We start from the raw sequence: 23,557 nt of genomic DNA on the forward strand, positions 1-23,557 counted from the left end.
CAGTGGTCTTCTGTGTCCGAGACAGCTCTGAACCCTGAGATTCCTCATGGGAGGACTCGTCTACAGAGGACTCCCAATCCTTCTCTTCCTCAGGATTTTCATCCAAAACCTCATACTACTGCCAAAAGGAGAGGAGGGAAAGGAGAAGGCTGATGTTTGCGTCCCAGAGGTTTCCAAGACTAGAAATTGCTGCATAAAATCCATCTCTTGATACAAAGGAGGATTGTGCCTCTGAGACAGTGGAAATACCTGATAAGCGCAAAGATTCAGAGCTAATCTAATCCTAGGAGAGTCATTGCAGGGTGAACTGTGCAAGGGGTCCTCTCTACTTGAGAGAGGTCATAGCTTTCTGGCAGTCTCTAGGTCCCAATAATCTACAGTGATTGTCCTCCCCAGCTGACAGACAGTCAAATCCTGATCAGGTGTCCACAATATTTGCTGCACTTCATAAGCTGCGCTGTTCAGGTGCTGTATCCCAAGGAATTGCTGGCTGTACGGGGCTACAGCTGTCAGACGTGCTTCTTCCCTAAGCTACCAGTAAAAAGGCACCACAAGGAAAGTGTGTATGGCTTACCCCTTGTAAACACCATTACTGCGGTGAAGCCCTCTACTCTAAAAAAAGCAACTCAAATGCACACAAGAAAACCTAGAGAAAAATGCCACAAGCTCCACAAAACCCATGAGCATTCACCAGTCCAGTAACGGGGCCAACAGGCAAATCTTCGCCCATCATCATGAGGGTGCCCCGCAGGGCCTTCAGGGACTCAATTCTCCTTCAGAGAGATTACTCTCATGGATCTGGAGAGCATCCTGCCAATGAGTCCACCTAGTATGTGGTACTCATGAGATTGCTGTCTGCAGGATCCAGCAATAACCAGCAGTGTTACAGGATGTCCCTGCTCTTGCATGTGGGGTCTGGTACATGGGTACAATCCCTATTGGCCTGCGGGCTGTAGCAACCAATCCTGATAAATCTCACGTCTACCAATTTTTAATTGGGTCATTTACATTAAATATATCCCTTTTAAATGAATCTATCGAAAAAATTACTTCTTGAAAGGGGAAATAAAGGTGCCTGTTCCTGTTTTATTTGTGATTTAAAAAATATTAATATCTCATATACTTACAGGTCTTGCATGGAATTCATACAAAACATAAATGCCATGTTCAATTGAGTCTAAAAAGAAAAGAATAGATATCTGCATTTAAAAGGTATATTGTAAACAACAATAATAACTAACCAAGTAAAATCAGCACAGATAAATTGGGATAAACACTGTGGCATGTACGTAGAGGTTGTGATTTTGTTAACCCTTTTGGTAAAATAGCCAAAATGTGTGCATTCAGCTTATGGTCTATAGTCTGTGCATGTTCTTTTATTTGCAGTGAAACATTTTTACTAGCAAAACAAAGAATAAACATTGCATAATGCTTGTCAGCAATAATAGACAATTTTGCTTTAAGACTGGCTGCTCTGTCTTTTTAGTTTAGTCATTTTGGTGTTATTTGCATTAGGCTATAAATGGTAGATGAACATGTGTTTCCTATATGGAAACTAAATTTAATTTTTTTCTAAAATGTACAGTATATGCCAGCTAATATACTTGTTATTATAATGTCAAATACCAGATCAGATTGAAACTTACCAATACTGTTACCATCATCCCAGAAAAGATGTCCATTTGCAGTCTCATTACCATCCAGAGCAATCAGAAGTTTCATTGGGTTCAAACGACTTAGAAAAAAAGAAACAGAAAACAGAAAAGGGTAAATTCAAAGAACGTAATTAAGTAGAGAACTGTGTATTTTTGTGCTTGGGACATAAAAATAGCCATTTTAATAAAGTATTCTGATCAAAAAATGGACCTGCTAACATTTTTATCAATTATCCAATCACAAGCCGAGAGGTAATTTGCAAACTTCACTGTAGATGTGCATGGCGTTCATACTACTAAAGAATAATACCAGGAGCACATAGCTGGAAACTATTCTTGTTTGCAAATAATTAAAATATATGAGTGGGAAATCAACCCCGTTAAAGAATATGTAAACTCAACTCTTCATGTTCCTGATATGTGTCTGCTGTACCGTGTATTCGTATGAAAACAAATCCTGTTCTCTTTGTATTGCTTCCTTTGTGGGAAATCCCTGGTATTCCTGCCAGTCACTCTGCTTTCCTATTAAAAACTGACCACACTAAGCAGGAGAACACACCACGGTCAGTTCTCTAGCTATGCTGGGAACTCAGCCTGCTCTCCTCCAATGATCAGACTTCTGCTGACACGCCTCCCCTGCACAACCATTCACTGGGAAGATCAGTGTGTTGCTGTTTCTCCTCCCTAGCTCTTATGCAGCAGAAAACAGAGTTTATGTGTTCACTGATACAAAAATGAACAATAGGTGTATATAATGTTTTTCACATCCATACACAAATGTTGTCAATCTGTTTATTTGTTCTAGTAACCTTTGTCACAGGGGTTTTAGCCCTTCTCACTCTATCCAAAATGTAAAAAATAGCTTTGTATACATTTTAACTGAAGCTATGTATTCTTCCAAGAAACACTTCTGAGGTCAGCTGAATATATATATATATATGTGCCATGTAAATGAACACATAATCTGTCACATAATTTTCAAGATTTAATCAAAACAGGTATTTACCTATAATTTGTGTTTAAAGCAGGAGCCTGTTGTGGTAAAATGTATCCACCACGCACATGAAGGTTAATGTGCTCAAGAGGGGCTTGCAGTGTTTTCCACTGATTACTTGATGTGACTTCTTCTTTGGCACCCTTTAGATAAAATAACACTGTTTATAACAGTACAATAAACCGTGTATGCAAAGCAATGATTGTTACATGAATTCAGATACAGAATGTTTTCTTTATTTTTTCTATTTTATGAATTATAGGTAGTTTCCAGTGGGTAGAAGAAATTGTATCATTTATTGTGTAATCAACAATAATTTAGAAGACATGCATGTTTATGGGCCCATTCACACTAAAGAGTTGCAATGATGATCTGTAAAATGCACATTTTAATAGGCTTTATTAAAATTGCATGTCATTTTAACCACCTCAATACAGGGCACTTACACCCCCTTCCTGCCCAAGCCATTTTTCAGTTTTCAGCGCTGTCGCACTTTGAATGACAATTGCACGGTCATGTTACACTGCACCCTAATTAAATTTTTATCATTTTTTCCCCACAAATAGAGCTTTCTTTTGGTGGTATTTGATCACCTCTGCGGTTTTTATTTATTGCGCTATAAACAAAAGAAGAGGGACAATTTTGAAAAAACACAATATTTTTTACTTTTTGCTATAATAAATATCCAATTTTTTTTTTTTTTTTAACAAATTTTTTCCTCAGTTTAGGCCGATATGTATTCTTCTACATATTTTTGGTAAAAAAAAATTGCGATAAGCGTATATTGATTGGTTTGTGCAAAAGTTATAGCGTCTACAAAATAGGGGATAGATTTACAGCATTTTTATTATTTATTTATTTTTTACTAGTAATGGCGGCGATCTGCAATTTTTATTGTGACTGCGATATTGCAGCGGACACATCGGACACTTTTGACACATTTTTGGGACCATTCACATTTATACAGCGATCAATGCTATAAAATTGCATTGATTACTGTGTAAATGTGACTGGCAGGGAAGGGGTTAACACTAGGGGGCGCTCGAGGGGTTAATGTATGACCTAAGGAGGTGATTCTAACTGTGGGGGGAGGGGACCGACTGGGGGAGGTGACCGATCGCTGTCCTTATGTACAAGGGACACGCCATCGGTCTCCTCTCCTCTGACAGGACGTGGATCTGTGTTTACATGCACAGATCCACGCTCCTGCTCTGTTACCCGGCAATCGCGGGTGCCCGGCGGACATTGCGGCCACCGGGCACGCGCACCGGGTCCCGAGCGACGCAGCGGGCGCGCGCATGCCCCCTAGTGGCTCGGGAGGGTGAGGACGTCATATGACATTCTCCCAGAACAACAGAAGCCTCGTCCCACCGTCATATGACGGTGGGCGGTGGCTTAGTGGTTAAAGCAGGTAGGCCATAGTAATTGCATATAGAGTATTTACATCAGAAGATGCCTATTTCCAGACCTAGTTTTAAAGAAGATCCTGTAATGCCGCATACACACGATTGGAATTTTGGCCCGCAAAAGACCGATGAGATTTTTCGTCGGAAAATGCGACTGCATGTATGCTCCATTGGACTTTTGCTGGTCGAATTCCAGCCAGCAAAAGATTGAGAGCATGTTCTTAATTTTTCGGTCGGAAAAAGTTCCCGTCCGAAAATGCGATCGTCTGTGGCATGTCTGTGGCAATTCTGATGTGCAAAATTCCTACGCATGCTCGGAAACAATTCAACGCATGCTCGGAAGCATTGAACTTCATTTTCTCGGCTCATCGTAGTGTTGTACGTCACCGCGTTCTTGAGGGTCGTAATTTCAGCGAACTTTTGTGTGACCGTGTGTATGCAAGGCAAACTTGAGTGGAATCCCGTCGGAAAAGCCATCATATCTTTTTCCGACAAAAAGTCCGATCATGTGTACGCGGCATTACTCTTCCTTTCATGGAAAAAAGATACCTCCTTTATACTACTGTTTTTATTTCTAAAAGTATGACATAGTGCGCAATGTTAATAATATTTTACTCCTGTATTTGATTTATTGGGTCACATACTAGGTTTCTCCTGCAGGTAAAGCAATAGGGAATTGTGACAATCTGATTTAAACAACCTAATCATTCTCATAATATCCATTATTTTAACACAGTACTATGGAAGTATGTTTTTTCCAACCTGGCAAAACAAGGCTTTGGAATTTAAATTCATGTATGTTTTATGCCTAAGTACCCACTTACCGTGTGATAATCATACCAGACTGTGTTTGGAAAATAGGCATTTACAGTTCTTGCATCCTAGGAAGACATAAGTGACATAAATGAATTAAGCATCTACAATATTTTGACTGTAAATGAATACACTGCATTGCATTGTACTGCATTGTGCCTTTGTAGAAAAAAGTCAGGCAATATATCCTTTCCTATAATATCTATTACTAGTGCTGACTTGATATTTACAATACACTGCAATGTGCCTTTGTAGAAAAAAAAAATTAAAAGAGAAGTTTGGGAGTTGAAAAAAAACAAACATTTATACTGACCTAGGTGGATGCAGTATCGGTCTGAAGCTACATCTGCCCCCCGCTGCCTCTAAGACGAAGAACTGAGATTTAAGAGAGTTGCTGACTGTCAGTCACTGGTTGCCTGCACTGCCCCTCCAGCGCTCACTGGAATGCCGGGTTATGGGGTGGGCAGAAACAGCTGGCTCAGGCTCTCAGCAGCTCCCTGAGAAGTTGAGCCAGTTGCCGGTCCAGGCATCTATGTGGATCCAGACATTAAAGTCCGAATCAATCCAGAGCCTCTGGATCCAGACATTAAAGTCCGAATCAATCCAGAGCCTCGACCGGCTAAGTGACGTCAGCCAACAGCTGACTTTTGCCCATGGTCGGCTGAGAAATGGGTCACAGGAGTGCAGAATAAAGTGCACTCCTGTGACCCACAGGAGACGAAGGGCCAAAAGATCTCAGGTGAAGCCCTTAAAAAGTGCACTATTTCACATGGTACATGCACAACATGAAGCACATGAGGTCATGTCGTGTATGCACTGCACAACCATATTTTCAAAATGGTGTGGGAGAAGGGACATTGACTAAATAGGGGCAGCCTGAGCAAGAATCCACAAGATGTAAATGCAGCTTGGACATACAGTAGGTAAGTATCCTTGTCTATTTATAATGTATTATATATTATTGCCATTTTTTTGTGGGGGGTCCTCTTTAATAATGTGCTTCATATGTGTGTCATGGTTATGCAGTAATCTTTCTCTGTCAGCTTACCTGCTCCTCATGTGTTCAGACTAAGAGGCCAGCCACTCACACCCGGCTGGTTTTATAACCTCTCCTCTAAGCATGGCCCCACCCCAGGCCCTATCAGGGAACCCTATATTAACCTGTGCACTGCAAGCCAGCAGTGCTGATCAACCATTGTGTATCCTTTGTGTGTTTGGCTTCCTGTTCCTGCTTGCTGCATGCTCTACGTTTATTTCTGTTACCGACCGTGGCATGTTCTCAACCATTCCTGTCTGCTCGTGACCCTGACCGTTGGCGTGTCCCTGACTATCCCTGTGACCCTGAACCTTGGCGTAAACGCTGTTGTCCTTGTCCGCTTGTGGCCCCGACCTTGACTGATTCCCTTACTATCCCTATCCTCCTGTTGCCTACTGTGGGTGTGAGCTGGGGGACCCTGGGGGTCGCGACCTGGAGCCAGTTGCAGCCCAGTCCATCCTCACCACTAGAGGCTCTGGTGAACACCTGCTGGCTCTTAGACTCCGCGCCCTTGGGAATCTTACACTCTAACCCCGGTGGGATCAGTGTTGGTGTTCCAGCGGCCCTGCTTTCCTTACCACCCTGACTCCCATCTGCAGCAGTCAGCCGTAGGGTCCACTACCTTGCGGTGCACTCCTGATCCCAACGGTGTGCATCTGTCACCTAGCCTCAAGGTGACCTGACAGTTTGATCAGAAATGGACCCGGCTGATGTGCCGCTACCCGCAGATGATCCTTTACAGGGCTTAGTTCGCAGACTTGAGACCCAGTAATTGCATCAGACCCAGGTGATGCGATTCCTTCAGGATTTGTCATCCCATTTTGAACAGCTTCAGGCCTCATTAGGACCCCCGGTTCAACAACCTCAACCGCTATCTGCTGCTGCACCTATCGCACCAGTCGCAGCCATACATTCATTACAACTGCCAGCTCCGGCCCATTTCTCTGGGGACTCCAAGGCTTGCAGGGGCTTCCTTAGCCATTGCACAATTCATTTCGAACTTCAGCCCCAAAATTTCCTGTCCAATCGGACAAAAGTAGCCTATATTATATCCCTCCTGTCCGACGAGGCACTAGTTTGGGCTGCCCCTCTGTGGGAACTGAATGATCCAGTGGTTTCTAGCCTGTCTGATTTCTTGAAACTTTTTCGGAATATCTTCGAGGAACTGGGTCGTGTCTCCTCAGCGGCTAGCGCTCTTTTACGTCTCCGTCAAGAGTCCGCTTCTGTGGGACAGTATGCTCTTCAGTTCCGTATCCTCACTGCCGAATTGAGCTGGAATAATGAGGCCCTAGTTGCAACCTTTTTACATGGCCTCTCTGATAGAGTGAAAGACGAATTAGCAAGAAGATCCCTTCCTGCTGATCTGGACGGTGTCATCACCTTGTGTAACCAGGTCAATATTCACTTTCAGGAGAGGGCCCTGGAAAAAAAGATGCCAGCACTCCCTGTTCCTTAGGCAGCCTGAGCTCCCAGTCCCTTCTCTTTGATCTGAGGAGCACCCCCTGCCTGCTGAGGAACCTATGCAGTTGGGCTGGAGCAAGTTATCTCCTGAAGAATGCGCTAGGTGCAGAACTCTGGACCTGTGCCTCTATTGAGGGGGCCAAAGATCATTTTCGTGACACTTGTTCTCTTCGTCCGGAAAAACTTTCGGGGCTAATACATCTGGAAGGTGGAGTATTAGACCCTGAAATATCACCTTCACCTTCTCGTCTTCTTCTTTCTGTGTTCCTTCATGTCGGTGCTTCCTCTCGATCAGTCTCGGCACATCTGGATTCCAGAGCCGCTGGCAATTTCAGGGATTGGGAAACTGCATCTTCCATGAGACTTACCCTTCTGCCCCTTTCAACGCCATTGGTGGTCTTGGTGATTGATGGCACTGTTCTCCCAGGGGGCCCTATCCGCTTCCAGACCCTCCCTGTTAAGATGTCGGTAGGGACACTCCACCAGGAGTGGATATCCTTCCTTGTCTTACCTAAGGCTTCATCTCCTATCATATTAGGTCTTCCTTGATTATGGTTCCATTCTCCACACGTTGACTGGACTGCTGGACGGATCCTGGCTTGGGCTTCCTCCTGTTCCTCTTCCTGCCTACTCAAGGTTACCCCAAAAGAGAAACTTCCTGTTGCCACCATCCCAGTATCTTCTGCTTTTCCCACTGCATATAGCGATTTCTGGAATGTCTCCTGCAATAGTCGGGCTGAGGCACTCTCTGGGTCGTGTGGCACTCTGGATGAGGAGCCCACCTGTGAACTTGTGCCGATCATTCACTCCAGTTTGCATAGCCATTTACCTTTTCCTGTCCTTGGACCCCCTTGGACGCACACCCAGGCTGACTCATCCACCAGTTCCACAGTCGCTACGCCCTGTGATGCGATTCTGGTGGTCGCTGCACCTGGCAATGCTGTTTAATCGGCCTCTGCACCAGTTCAGCCTATGCCCAGTGAAAGTATCCAGCTTGACTTCTGTGACACATTACTTTCTAACCAACCTGGTCTCAGGAATCCACTGACTTCTGCCCAGTCTCATGATCCTGTACTGGATGTCCAGCTCATCTTTAAGTGTCTGGGGGACCCTGCTCAGACTCCTGATGGTCTTTTTATGCCCTTACCCATTCCTAAGAAGCCTTTCACCCTCAATAAGTCCTCTTGTCCTCTCCCTACCTCGGTTTCGGTCTCTGAGGATAATCTTAAGTACGAGGTTAGTCAAGTTCTGGATTCTCGGCGCCGTAGAGGCATTCTTCAGTACCTTGTACATTGGGAAGGGTTTGGTCCTGAGGAGAGGTCTTGGATCACTGCATCTGAGATCTTTGCACCTCGTCTGTTGAGGAGGTTTCATCTGGATTTTCCCTTTAAGCCTGGGCCCAGGCGGGGGAGGGGGAGGCCTCATAAGAGGGGGGGGGTACTGTCATGGTTATGCAGTAATCTTTCTCTGTCAGCTTACCTGCTCCTCATGTGTTCAGACTAACAGGCCAGCCACTCACACCTGACTGGTTTATAACCTCTCCTCTAAGCATGGCTCCACCCCAGGCCCTATCAGGGAACCATATAATAACCTGTGCACTGCAAGCCAGCAGTGCTGATCAACCATTGTGTATCCTTTGTGTGTTTGGCTTCCTGTTCCTGCTTGCCGTGTGCTCTACGTTTATTTCTGTTACCGACCTTGGTGTGTTCTCAACTGTTCCTGTCTGCTTGTGACCCTGACCTTTGGCGTGTCCCTAACTATCCCTGTTTGCTTGTCACCCTGAACCTTGGCGTGATCTCTGTTGTCCTTGTCTGCTTGTGGCCCCGACCTTGGCTTATTCCCTTACTATCCCTATCCTCCTGTTGCCTACTGTGGGTGTGAGCTGGGGGACCCTGGGGGTCGCGACCTGGAGCCAGTTGCAGCCCAGTCCATCCTCACCACTAGAGGCTCTGGTGAACACCTGCTGGCTCTTAGACTCCACACCCTTGGGAATCTTACGCTCTAACCCCGGGGGGATCCGTGTTGGTGTTCCAGCGGCCCTGCTTTCCTTACTACCCTGACTCCCATCCGCAGCAGTCAGCCGTAGGGTCCACTACCTTGCGGTGCACTCCTGATCCCAACAGTGTGCATCTGTCACCTAGCCTCAAGGTGACCTGACAATGTGTTTGAATAAATTTTTTGGTCTTGTTCACATGGGCGTACCTAAGCGTACACCTGTCTAAGGGCCGTGTTTGCCCACACAGGATTCACTGGTGTTCCCTGCATTCATTTGCAGGCAGTCCTATTCCTGTCAATGGGGAGCAGTGGTTGCACAGAAACAGCCGCTGCTCCCAACTTGACATCTTTGCGGGTGCAGGTCTATGCGGGTGAATGGGCTGTCTGCACGTGGAACACAGAACACCTGCACATCCCACATGGGTGTAAATACATCCATGTGAACGAGGCCTTTGGGTAAAAAAAGCCAACTGCTCTTTAAATTCATCCGTTTCAAACTCAATTAGAATGCACGCCAACTGCCAGATCATTACATGTTATATTTAAGTTGAACTCCTTTGCAAACAATTTTAAAAGATGTGTCTGCTGTAGAAGTAAACTTTACATCAATGTACAATTAGCCTTTAAATGTCTGTGTGAAGTTTAAAGTTCCCACCTGCTCAACCACAGCGCTGATCATAAATGCTGGTCCCCATAAGAATTGTTTATACACATCCCATGTGTTCTTATCTTCAATAAATCTAATAAGGAAACATAATTTGTCATTGTGGTAACAAATGTTTGCATATTTTTAATCAATATTGTTAACATTGTCAGCAACAGATACTCACTCATGTAAAAGGGGTCTCACCACAGTGGATCCTTTAGTGTGAGCATCAAATAATAATGTGTACAAATAAGGTAAAAGAGTATATCTAATGTTCAGGACATTTCTTGATAATTCTTCAAAGGCTGCATCAAAGCTTACTGGATCTTGTCGCTGAAATAAAATAAAGTAATAAATAAATTAAAACATACATAAATACATGCATGCATTTTGTATACAGTTCATCGGCACATCAAGTTCTCAAACCATTTGTATTATATTTCTAACTGACCCTGAGCCTTTTTACCTGCATCAGGTGACCCATGCCATTTCTGGCTATCGAGTGTCATACACTGATCCCTGGTCTACACAGAAATCACAAGGGCATAGTGTGCACATTCCCCATAATTCATTGCTGGAGATGCTCAAGTGAACCCATAACAACTAATTAGAAATCTGATTTAATAAACTGACCTAGTAAGCTGACATTTGGCATTTTGCATTGCTACATTAATGCCCTCTAGCTGGACCAAAAAACAGAATTCAGCTTCATTTAAGAACTTTCTGTGTTGCCCCATAAAAATGTATCTGCTTCAATCTAAAATCTTTCCAATTGAAAATAGGATGCTAACTATTTTTTGGCCTGATTATTAGTGAATAGGCCCATATGGCTATCCCAGCTAATTTGAAACCATTTATGTTATGGCAGTATATATTTTTCGGCACAAATAGTGTTAAATAGTGTTTGTCATATTAAACGTTACAAATAAAGACTTTGAATGAATGTCCCATCACAACCATATTCCCCAGACACTGTAACAAGTTCTCTAGGTATCAGCTAAACTTCCTACTATAATTATCACAAATGAAAGCAATATTTGCAGTATGATTTTACAGTACTGTACATTTACTGTTATCCGACATTCGGTCCTGACTATTGCTTATACATCACAATTGTCTGCGCTGAATTAATGAAATAGTGACTGCTGTCATAGATAATATTCAGTGCTTGAAAGATGATGGGATTTTCTTCATCATTTCTGAGCTGGGAAATAGTAAATGTGATCAATCTGTCTATTTATGGGAAAGAACTGAAGTATAGTATACCTTCCATCCAATTCCGTTGTGGTTGCGTGAGTATGGGTAAAATGCACCAAGCTCCATCCAACGGGCACATAATTCATATGTGGTATCTTGAAAGAAACCACAAATGTCTGCTCCAGTCTACAAATATAAATTTAAACTGTGTTATTTTTAACAGTTCTGTTAATTAAAGAACATAATAATGTAAACAAAATACTGTATATTTAAACAGTGTACCTGTACTTTAAAACCGGTCTGCATGTTTGGAAAGGTCATAATTGGGTATGTTTATCTCTCTGGATTTCAAGCTCCTTTATTCCAGAATGCAGGATTCTGGGTTTAGTACACTTAACTAATTTCTAATTGATGCAATAGCTTCATGTGGGATAAGTGCCAGATGTGTTCTCCAGTTTCTGACAATAGTGATTCTGACTGTGAGTAGCGCATGCATAACTATGACACAGTAATTATTCAGGAAATTTTAAATCCCTAGGTTCAGGGGAGCCAGAGAAGGATCAGGCGTTTTCAATAGGCTTGTCATTCCTGAAATAAACTGGAAGATTTTCAGCCAGAAGCTGGTCAAGTTTTTTCATGACCACAGGATGTGAAACAGTGTTCCCACATGACCGCACTCCAGGAGAATTGCGCTGATCAGTAAGGAGATTAGTATCAGCAGAGCGTGATTCCACCAGAGTTTTTTTTGGACAATTTTGTAGACTAATGCCGCGTACACACGACCGGACTTTACGGCATACTTTGCCCAGCGGACTTTTCAACAGACTTTAAGACGGACTTTCCTAATGAACGGACTTGCCTACACACAATCAACCAAAGTCCGCTGGATTCGTACGTGATGACGTACGACCGGACTAAAACTAGGAAGTTCATAGCCAGTAGCCAATAGCTGCCCTAGCGTCGTTTTTTGTCCGTCGGACTAGCATACAGACGAGCGGACTTTTCGACCGGACTCGAGTCCGTCGGATAGATTTGAAACATGTTTCAAATCTAAGTCCGTCAAACTTTTGAGAAAACAAAGTCCGCTGGAGCCCACACACGATCGAATTGTCCGTCAAAATCCGGTACGCCGGACCAAGTATGCCGTAAAGTCCAATCGTGTGTACGTGGCATAATAGCTTATGTATGGCAGGGGAAGCGCCCTCACCTAGCTTTTTCTGTTTTATGCATAAAACGAATGGTGGATTGGGGATCTATGATCTCAACTTGTATTATAAAGCAATGTCGGCGGTCTGCATCCTTAAAGCGGGGTTCCACCCAAATTTTGAACAATATCTGTATGTATTCTCTTCCTTGCCTAGATGCTGACATGCCGTTTAAAAAAATTTAAATCGCCGTAATTACCTTTTATTTTTCTATTCTTCTTTGCACTTCCTGGTTCTCCTCTCGTGGGAGTAGGCGTGTTTCTAGCCTCTCCCAGACTCCTGGGAGCTAGTCTCAGGCTTCCCAGGATGCCACTGAGCATGTACGGGAACGAGTGGTGAATGCTGGGAGCACAGCATTCACCACATCCAGGAAATAAATGCTTGTGGGCTTCAAATGCCCACAATGAAGATGGAAACCGCCTGCAGTGAATAATATAAGTTATTCTTTCCGACGAAATCTGACACAGGCAGTATGTAATGCTGAGAAGAAAAGTTTGTGAATGAACTAAAAAAAAAAAAAAAAAAAAAACGATAGATAGGTGGACCCCCGCTTTAACTAGCATCACAATACCGTGGATAAAAGATGGGTTTTCATAGAAAAGTCTGTGGCAGGCCGCAACCTAGCCAGTGCACCATAGATTCTGGCAAAATGTCAAGGTCTGTCTAGTTGGATTCCTCCACTCACACTGGACACATTCAAAATCTGAGCTGAATGTATTGGGAGACCTGTCTCTTCTGTTTTGACTTTTAATTCCCCTAAGCGGGTTTCCTTGTAATCAACCAGGGGAAAATGTAGCATTCTTTAAATTATGGGGCAGAGAATACAAGGTTTCTTTAGCTAGTGCCTAATGGGAGTCTTCTCTCTCTAGAGCAGCTACGCCAATAGTTTGGGGGGTTTCCCTTGGGCTATTGGCGCTACTGGCAATTATAAGATCAGTGACTTCTTTATCCGAATTTGAGTCTTTGTGTGCCCTAGATGTGTAAAGCTTTGTTATCTAATTGTTTGAAGCAGACCCCATACTTTGTGTGGGAATGGGAAGCATGACAAACCCTGAAATTCACCCCAGCCCAGCTTCAGAAAATCACCACACTTTTCAAGTCTCCTCAGTTAGCCCTAGGACTCAGGAGGTGTGTTACAGATTTTTCTACAGAATTCTCCAAGAATGATCTTTTATTCTATTAGTCCTGTGCTTTCAAAAAATGTATGGTTTAGGAAAAGGTGATCCTTCACATACTCTGAAAGCTGAGTAAAAACTGGAATGAATAAAAAATTGCATCTGACCACTTGAGGTTAAAAGTAGAGCGTAGGGCCTGGCAGCAAAAGGATTAAAGAAAAATACCAAAACATGTTGCAGATGGGCAGCTCTGCCCCCTTTTTTCTGAATTTTTAGCAACACAATTGTGATTCAAATTCTCTCCAAGTACTTTTGGGATAGGAACTTTATCTCTGGTGTCCCTTATTAACACACAGGCAATTGAAACATGCACCTACGTATAACAGTTGAGGCAATATAAATTATTTTCCTTTTCCTTGTTTTTTCTTAAGCATAATTAACACCATATTTATTTGTAGCCTATATTCTACCCAGGTTTTAGACTACCGTAGAAGTGCTGGTGTGATTATAAGTATTTCTGGCATAGGTGAGCTCAGTGTATGTATGCACCAAAAAAGAACTCCTCTTACTTGCTTTCTTTTGGTCTCCAAAAGTGGAATTCCAGTCAAATACTAACCAAGCTTAAAGTGGATGTAAACCCCATTCATGAAATCTTACCTGGGCACATATACCTGTGCTGTTTACTTATCTCTCTCCAAAGCTCTAAGTCCTGTGTCTTTCTGCTGCTCCGTTCCTCTGTTATCAGCATGATAACTTCTGACAAGCTCTCCATCACAGGAGATAAAAGCAGCTGGAAATTTGTGTTGGGGAGGGTGCTTAGAGATAGATAAGTAGAGTGCTTGTCTATTCATAATACAGCTCTGTAAGTTTCTTCATTCCTTTACCTATGTGGAGTGGGGGTGTGTGCCTTTCCTCCAATCATCTCACACACAGTGTATACCCAGACTCCACCCCCACTGCTGAATGAGGAAACAAAATTTGTAACCCGATGTGCACTTTCTAAAGAGTCTAGAAAGTTGAGTACAGCAGGTATACATGTAAAGCCTTTTTCTATCTACACTGGGAAAGGAAAGATCTGTATACTTACCTATTCAGAGGGTTCTCCAGTCTGGTTACATGATTGGGTTCCAGCACTGGCTAGTGTAAAGGAAGGACAGCCGATGACCATTTCCTCCCACCAGATTTTGACAGTACCCTCCTCCTCCCCTAACTCACCTCCTTTTAGGCCTTGATTGTGCATTGGCACCAGACTCCCCCAGCTCTCCCCTTTCCCTCCCAGCAACCCCACCCTTTCCTTCCCACTCTCTCTCTTTAAATCTTTTCTCCTCCCCCCTTACTATAACTGGTCACTTAATTTGCTTCTTTTTTGCAGATGACACTTCATCCATGGGAATTGCCTCCTAGACCAGCCCACCCAAATTAGCGTGATATGCTCAGCAGCTGAGTGCAGCCAACCTGCTTAAGGTTACCACCCACCACAGTTGTTTTATGTTTAAACCCTATTATAGGGAGTTGTACACAGATGATCACAAGCTCTTTGTTTGTTATGATCTACAGTACCTGGTAAACATGCTCTAACACGCACCTCCTAGTATTACATTGTTATGTTGTTCCTTCACTAGCTTTGCACAGAGCATACTCACCATTTTCGGTAATTGTTATTAACATATTTTTTGTAACCCTCCTTAGTACTCTATGAGGCTAGTCCCCCTCATCATAAACTGTTTTCAATGCTATGTCATCTGAACTCTGTTCCATTCTTGCATCTTCAATAAAATATTTGAACAAGAAGGAAGGACGGTTGACAATGAATGCCCCATGGTAAGCCAGTAAGCAGGCTCCGCAGCAGTTTCACAGCGATCTCTCTTCTTCACTGAAGCTGGCCGCTGGAGAAATCACGTGACCATACCAGATTGCCCTCAGCATAGGTAGATATAGATTTATTTCCTTTACAGGGTAGTTAGAATAGGCTTAGAATGGGGTCCAATTTAAATGAACATTTAAGCATTGTGTTATATCTGTGCAAAAATACCCAGTGATCCTGACAAAAATCCAGAGCTGTCACGTCTCAAGAAGCCTAATCAGCCTTCCCAGTTCTACTCTGGGAAACACAGAAAACATCTGCACTAGAAGATGAGGTCTGTAGTTTAGATATCCTGTAGCTCAGCAAAAAGAGATATGATCAGGGCTGACACCATTCCTTACGATTTCAGTACAGCAAAAGCATTGGGGTTGATTTACTAAACTAGGAGATCCCAAAATCTGGTGCAGCTGTGCATGGTAGCCAATCAGATTCTAACTTCAGCTTGTTCAATTAAGCTCTGAAAAAAAACTGAAAGCTGATTGGTTTATGTGCAGAGCTGCACCAGATTTTGCACTCTCCAGTTGTAGTAAATAAGAGCCAGATTCTAACTTCAGCTTGTTCAATAAAGCTCTGAAAAAAAACTGAAAGCTGATTTGTTTATGTGCAGAGCTGCACCAGATTTTGCACTCTCCAGTTGTAGTAAATGAATCCCATTGTGTGGTCAGTCCATAACAGGAAATTAGAAACTGGATGTGTTTCTGTCAAGATCAACAGGTATATTTTTGAAATTGCATGATGGTATTGTTTTTGAATTGCACAATCTTGAAAGGAAAAAACATGGGAAATGTGCATGCATGTACTCCATATGTTTTTCTTTTCTTTTTCCTGCCCTGGTGCACACTTTACGTGATCTTATAAGCTCCAATGAACCATTTTCTAAAAAGAAGGACCAGGAAGTTATGTTTTTTAGTAACAGTACAGAATTGGTTTATACCGCTCAATACTGCATATCTGGTTCAATGTGTATGTGATTTCAGAAGTTATGGAACAAAATGATCTTGCTGGAACTTTACCTCTCCCAAAATTGTATTTTTTTACTACTTACATAAGAATATCCAAAAAGACTGAAATCCATCATTCCTACAAAGAAGGAAGAAGAAATCAAGGTAATGTGCTGCCATAATGCATTTTTCCTAATAATGTATTTTCAAATTAGCGCTCATTACAAAATGAGCACAAAAATAAAAACTAAATTTATTAAGTAGATGGTTTAACAATAAACATTTGTAAATACTAAAATTACATAAAATAAGCATATAAAAACAACATATTTAAAATTAAATTAAAAATATGTCTATTGCCCGCAGGGCACATAACAGAACCTTAGCTCTGGCAGAATTTCATTTTCAGGATACTTACCAATAATAGATTTATCCACTTGATTCCAAGCAGCAGTGTTGTCCCCAAGCCAGTGTCCCACCCATCGTCCAGAGGTTGGATATGTGGACCGGCAGACAACTATTCCTCTTTGTCCTGTAATACTGCGTAGAGAGCTAGAAAATAATTTTTTTTTAGTTTTTGTGTTTAATCAGCTGCCTAGCTTAGAACTAGACTTTACATTTAGCACAAAGGGTGCAAAATCATCTCTAATCTTCTAGCAGCATGCGTTTCAAAAACTGAAGGGAGGAGAAAGGAAAAGAATGTTACATCAACCAGATCAATTGGTTGATTTTTTGTTCATAAACTGTAATGGGAAGACTCCAACTGGATTATGTCAAAGCGGAATTTAATTGCATTAACCACACTTTTGCAAGGAAAAAGTGATCTTTTCAATCACAAGGTCTTTTATTATTATGATTTTCTATAAGTTATGCTTACATTTTTTGTAATGGCATCACAATCATAAGTTACTTTACTTTGAACACTAAGGACTGCGGCAACAGCCTCAATAAAACAAATGAATTACAAGTTTGAGGATGAAAGTATTATAACGTGTATTGTCACTAGATTAGCCTATTAGACTCTAGAAAAAGTTATTCTGTAACAATTACACTTAATAGAATATGTTACCTTGCTTTACTATTCTGTGGTGGATCGGAAGTTATAAAATATCTCTCAGACTACTGCTCCCTTGTAAGCTTTGTTTCCTGGAAACAGCACTGTAGTGTACTCAAACTGCATCTATTTTAGATAACCTGTATTATTTATATGGTTTGTGTTACACCAAATTACTATATGCATATTCTGCAAACATACACAATATTATCAAAATTATTGGGACGCCTGCCTTTACAGGCACATGAACTTTAATGGCATCCCAGTCTTCGTCCATGGAGTTCAGTATTGAGTTGGGCCACCATTTGCAGATATAAACAGCCTGAAGCACAATTCCACCCAAAAGTGGAACTTCCACTTATCTGATTCCCCCCCCCCCCCCCCGGTGTCACATTTGGCACCTTTCAGGGGGGAGAGGGGAGCAGGTACCCGTTTTTGACAGGTACCCTATCCCCACTTCCGTTGGACCTCGCCGCAATGAGGTACGTCAGAAGTTTGGCCCCCTCTTCCTTCCTCCTCATTCAATGAGGGAGTGCAGTGCGCTTCGCACATGCGCAGTAGGGACCTGGCGGTGAAGCAAGGTTTTACTGCCAGGTTCCCCTACCCGGAAATGGTGGTGGCAGCACCAGACAGCTGATGGAAGCATTGGCTGGGGTGCCAACATCACTGGAATCCAGGACAGGTAAGTGTCCTAATATTAAAAGTCAGCAGCTACAGTATGTGTAGCTGCTGACTTCAATTTTTTTTTTTTTTTTTGGTGGAACACCACTTTAAACTCTTCTGGGAAGGCTGTCCATAAGGTTTAGGAGTGTGTCTATAGGAATGTTTGACCATTCTTCCAGAAGCTCATTTGTGAGGTCAGGCACTGATGTATAAACGAGAAGGCCTGGCTTGTAACCTTTTGGGAAGGCCATCCTTGTGGACAGCCTTCCCAGAAGAGTTGAAGCTGTTATAGCTACAAAGGGTGGGCCAACTCAATATTAAACCCTTCGGACTAAGACTGGGATGCCAATAAAGTTCATGTGCATGTAAAGGCACGTGTCTCAATAATTTTGGTAATATAGTGTATGTTTGTATAACTGTTTTGTCCATCACTTTTTGTTTTTGGTAGTAGTCCAAATCTCACTAAGAGGATTCTCCCAGTAATGTACTGCAGAATTTTCTCATTATATTTGGTGTACATAGCATTCCCTGAGACCTCTTCAGTGGTGGACGATTTCACCCCTGCACAATGGAATTCAGAGGAATTGTGATATATATATATATATATATATATATATATATATATATATATATATATATATATATATATATATATATATATACACTCACCAGCCACTTTATTAGGTACTTAAAAATTGACCAGAGTTGCACTATTTTGAGTTTATCTGTATATACCAAAGTTTGATCCAATGCAGTCTACAGTTAGTATAGCGAAAAGTGTCCTTAGTCCAAGTCTCCACCATCCACCACATTAGAGTGTATATTCCTTTAACAGCTTCAGATCCGGGCCATTGCCAAATGACGGCAACAGCGCGGATCTAAATTGCCGGGACGACGTCTGACGTCGTCCCGTGCATGAGCGGCCTGCGCGCCCCCTGCAGGGCGCGCGCGGCGCGCTCGGTGATCAGCGAGTCTATGAGACTCGCCTGATCACAGATCAGAGTAAGGGGTTGGTCCCGACCCCTTACCACATGATCAGCTGTCAGCCAATGACAGCTGATCATGTGATGTAAACAGAGCCGGTAATCGGCTATTTTTCCTCCTCGCGCTGACAGCGCGAGGAGGAAAAAAAAACCCCGATCACCGGCGGCCGTGATCGGGACATGAGTCCCGATCACGGCGATCTTCTAACACAAGGCAATAGGCAGCAGTGCTGCCTACCAGTGCCCACCAGCGTCACCCATCAGTGCCCACAGTGCCAACAATCAGCGCCACCCATCAGTGCCCACAGTGCTACCCATCAGTGCCCACAGTGCTACCCATCAGTGCCCACAGTGCCGCCCACAGTGCCACCCATCAGTACCACCCATCAGTGCCACCCATCAGCACCCACATCAGTGCCACCCATCAGCACCCACATCAGTGCAACCTATCAGTGCCCATCAGTGTCACCTACCAGTGCCCATAAGTGCCCATCAGTGCCACCCATCAGTGCCCCCCCATCCGTGGTACCTATCCGTGCCACCCATCCGTGCCACCCATCCGTGCCACCCATCCGTGCCACCCATCCGTGCCACCCATCCATGCCACCCATCCGTGGCCATCAGTGCCGCCTTATCTGTCCCCATCAGTGCCGCCTTATCTGTCCCCATCAGTGCCGCCTTAACTGTGCCTATCAGTGCCGCCTTAACTGTGCCCATCAGTGCCGCCTTATCTGTGCCTATCCGTGCCCATCAGTGCAGCCTATCAGTGCCCACCAGTGCTGCCTCATCAGCGCATATCAATGAAGGAGAAAAATTACCTGTTTGCAAAATTTTATAACAAACTATTAAACATGATTTTTTTTTTTTCAAAAATGTCCATCTTTTTTTGTTTGTTTAGCAAAAAATAAAAATCCCAGATGTGATCAAATACCACCAAAAGAAAGCTCTATTTGTGGGAAAAAAATGATAAAAATTTCATTTGGGTACAGTGTTGTATGACCGCGCAATTGTCATTCAAAGTGCGACAGTGCTGAAAGCTCAAAATTGGTCTGGGCAGGAGGGGGGTTGAAGTGCCCAGTAAGCAAGTGGTTAAAAGAACCACCACCAAAATAGATGGAATGCCTGCTTACCAGCTCTTAAGACCTCCTATTACAAAAGGTCAATCTCCCATGTGGCTAAATACCCAGCCAGGGCCTTTATGGATCACCTGAGAGTCCTCTTATCTCACAACAATGACTTGTCGGTGAAATTCCTCTGCTTGATCTGTTTAACTTTATAAGGTACACCTTGCTAGTACTGGGTTGGACCCCCTTTGCCTTCAGAACTGCCTTTATTCTTCGTGGCATAGATTCAAAGAGGTGTTGGAAACATTCCTCAGAGATTTTGGTCCATATTGACATGATGGCATCACGCAGTTGCTGCAGATTTGTGGCTGCACGTCTGTGATGCAAATCTCCTGTTTCACAACATCCCAAAGGTGTTCTATTGGACTGAGATCTGGTGACTGTGAAAGCCACTGGAGTACAGTGAACTCATTGTCATGTTCAAGAAACCAGTTTGAGATGATCTGAGCTTTGTGACATGGTGCATTATTCTCTTAGTGTGATTTAGACTACTACCAAAAACTGGTAAAGGTGCATTCGACCATCCACAGCTCACCTCTTCTTCCCCCATTCACAGCTCAGCTATGCATGCAGCATCCTGCCATCCACAGCTCACCTATTCACCCCACCATCCACAGCTCACCTCTTCTCCCTGCATCCACAGCTCTCATCCCCCCCCCCCCCCATCTACAACTCACCTTTGAACCCCATCATCCACAGCTTACTTCTTCTCCCACCATCCACAGCTCACTTATGAACCCCATCATCCACAGCTTACCTCTTCCCCCACAGTCCACATTTCACCTATGAACCCCATCATCTCCAGCTCACCTATGAACCTCATCATCCACAGCTCACCTATGGCCCCCATCAACCACAGCTCACCTATGCATGCAACATCCTGCTATCTACAGCTCACCTATTCACCCCACCATCCACAGCTCACCTCTTTTCCCACCATCCAAAGCTCACCTCTTCTCCCACCATCCAAAGCTCACCTCTTCTCCCCCTCATCTAGAACTCACCTATAAACCCCATCACCTACAGCTTACCTCTTCTCCCCTGGTTCAAAGCTCACCTATGAACCCCACCATCCATAGCTAACTTATGAACCCCATCATCCACAGCTCACCTATAAACCCCACCATCCACAGCTCACCTCTTCTACTCCTGTCCAAAGCTCACCTGTTCTACTCTTGTTCGCAGCTCACCTCTTCTCCCCCCATCCACAGCTCACCTATGAACCCCACCACCCACAGCTCACCTATGAACCCCTTCATCCACAGCTCACCAATGAACCCCCATCATCCACAGCTAACCAATGAATCCCCTCCCCCCCAGGCTCTCACTTTGCACAGCCTGTTGCCTCCACAGTGTTCCCCTCTACACAATTCCCCCTCCCCTTCCCAGTTCTCACATCTATACAACACCCCCAAGCTTCCCACAGCTGCCTATTTGCAAACCCGCTTCCACCCTCAGGGCCAGATTTAGCCTGTCCAAAGTGGGGTGCAGTAAAAAATGTCAGGGAGGCAGAGGATGGAGAGGTCAGCAGGGCAGTGCACAGTGGGTCAGAGGGGCAGAGGATAGGGTCAGCAGTTTGTAAGGCAGTGTACAGTGGGAGGCAGGGTGGAGGACAGGGGTCAGCAGAAAGTGAATCTGAGTTCAAAGGGCAGTAGTAGATGAGGCAGAGTTAAAGGAGGATGACTAAACAGTATCTGTGTCTAGTCTCTGTATACTTTGCACACATATAGCACAGTCCATGTACCCAAAAAATAATCCTCCTTACTATGTCACAAGTGACAGTCTCACAGAAACGTTGTAAACAATTCCATCAGATATGTTTTTTCTGCACACTAAGTCTGACCTTAAAGTGTAAATTCACCTTTACAGAAAAATCTGTAAAGGAAAACTTACACAGGACTCCCTCCTCACACCTCCCCCCCGTCCCACTGACCTAGAGCGCGGCAATCTCCCTTTCTGAGCCCTGCTATAGCAGTGTCATGGGTCCGGCACTTAGAAATTCCTGCAGCTTTAGACTGCTCCTAAACATACCTCCTAATGGGGTACAATTTGGAGATTAAGCTGCGGGATTTCTAAGCCCCAGACCCATGATGCGGCTATAGCAGGGCTCAGAACGGGAGATTGCCGTGCTCCAGGTCAGCGAGACTGGAAGGGTGAGGAGGGGGTCCTGTGTAAGTTCACCTTCCAACAGAATGTCATTAAAACCACTAACTGTTGTGGCAATGAACACTTTGGACAGACAAATGCACATCATAGTGTATAGAGTGCAGGGGTCAGGGAAAAGTAACATCAAAACAACCTATAGAGTGCAGCATCAGGATGAGCCCCCCCTGTTCACATCAGATTCCCCCTTACATCAAGAATCCCCATCAGAGTTCCCCCTCAAACAGAGTCCCCCCCCTCTACATCAGTGTTACCCCCCTTATGGTAGGGTCCTCAGAGTCACCCCCTTTACATCAGGGTCCTCAGAGTCAACTCCCTTACCATAGGATCCCCAGAACGACCCAAGTTACATCAGGATCCCCAGAGTTTCTACCCTAACATCAGGGTCCCTAAAATCCCTCCCATAAAAGAGAGTCTCCAGAATTTCCCTAGTTATATCAGGTCCCCAGAGTCATCCCTTGCATCAGGGTCCCCCCTCCTCTTTACATCAGGGTCCCAAGAGCCCCTCTTGAATTCTATGCAACAAAAATGAAAGATAAAAGGTAGGGGGCATTTCTAAAGCTGACCAAAAATGGATTGATATTCGTTTGATTCCTGCTGAATTGGCAAAATTGCTGTCCTATTATGGACAGGCTGGTTGTACTGTTACTGTTAGAATATAAAAGCACAACAAGAGGGATTCGCTCATCAACACTAAATGTGCTGAAGGGGGAATCAAGCTATTTTCTTTCCTTCAACCAGTGGTTAAATGAAAGAAAATTGCTTAATGTATGGCCAACCTAAAGCAAGCCATAGAAGGTTAAATTTTCTTCCCTGCAACCCTAAAAATCGCTCAATTTCCTCATCAACAGTCAGTGTTGATGGGGGAACGCCTCCCGCAGAGGTGTTGTGCTCTGCAAATGGGGAGCTATCCCTGCTGGCAAAACACAGTGATTACTGCTAATCACATGTAAAAAATATGACAGGCTGGTTGTATTCAAGTTGATCAATGGATCAACTTGAGTACAACCAGCCTGCCCATAAATTGACCGAATCTCAGCTGGTCCTTACTGAAACAGCTGAGGTTTGATCCATCCACTGCCAGAGTAGCCAAGTAAACAAATGCACAGGAATAAAGGGTTTACACAAAGTAAACCTTCTCACCTGATAACAGAACATTTACTGCATACAGCTCATTTACTGCCAGACTTCCAGTCCATGCTGACAGGTCTGGCAAACAGATAAACAATCACTGCACATTCC

At 43.8% G+C, this 23,557-nt stretch overlaps 1 protein-coding gene across 3 annotated transcripts in view; it reads right to left on the reverse strand.

The window, feature by feature from the left end:
* Nucleotides 1–23,557, reverse strand: part of SI (sucrase-isomaltase) — a 470,126-nt gene that overhangs the window by 199,956 nt on the left and 246,613 nt on the right. For all 3 annotated transcript variants that reach the window (XM_073626133.1, XM_073626134.1, XM_073626135.1), the window contains 9 exons: nucleotides 16,747–16,880; nucleotides 16,433–16,467; nucleotides 11,273–11,389; nucleotides 10,191–10,339; nucleotides 10,016–10,100; nucleotides 4,880–4,936; nucleotides 2,662–2,792; nucleotides 1,647–1,735; nucleotides 1,128–1,177 (listed from right to left, as the gene is read on the reverse strand). In XM_073626133.1, the coding sequence (XP_073482234.1) occupies nucleotides 1,128–1,177; nucleotides 1,647–1,735; nucleotides 2,662–2,792; nucleotides 4,880–4,936; nucleotides 10,016–10,100; nucleotides 10,191–10,339; nucleotides 11,273–11,389; nucleotides 16,433–16,467; nucleotides 16,747–16,880 (847 nt within the window). The remainder of the gene's footprint in view (nucleotides 1–1,127; nucleotides 1,178–1,646; nucleotides 1,736–2,661; nucleotides 2,793–4,879; nucleotides 4,937–10,015; nucleotides 10,101–10,190; nucleotides 10,340–11,272; nucleotides 11,390–16,432; nucleotides 16,468–16,746; nucleotides 16,881–23,557) is intronic.

Source organism: Aquarana catesbeiana, linkage group LG04, assembly GCF_042186555.1.
Source record: "Aquarana catesbeiana isolate 2022-GZ linkage group LG04, ASM4218655v1, whole genome shotgun sequence".
Lineage (NCBI taxonomy): Eukaryota > Metazoa > Chordata > Amphibia > Anura > Ranidae > Aquarana > Aquarana catesbeiana.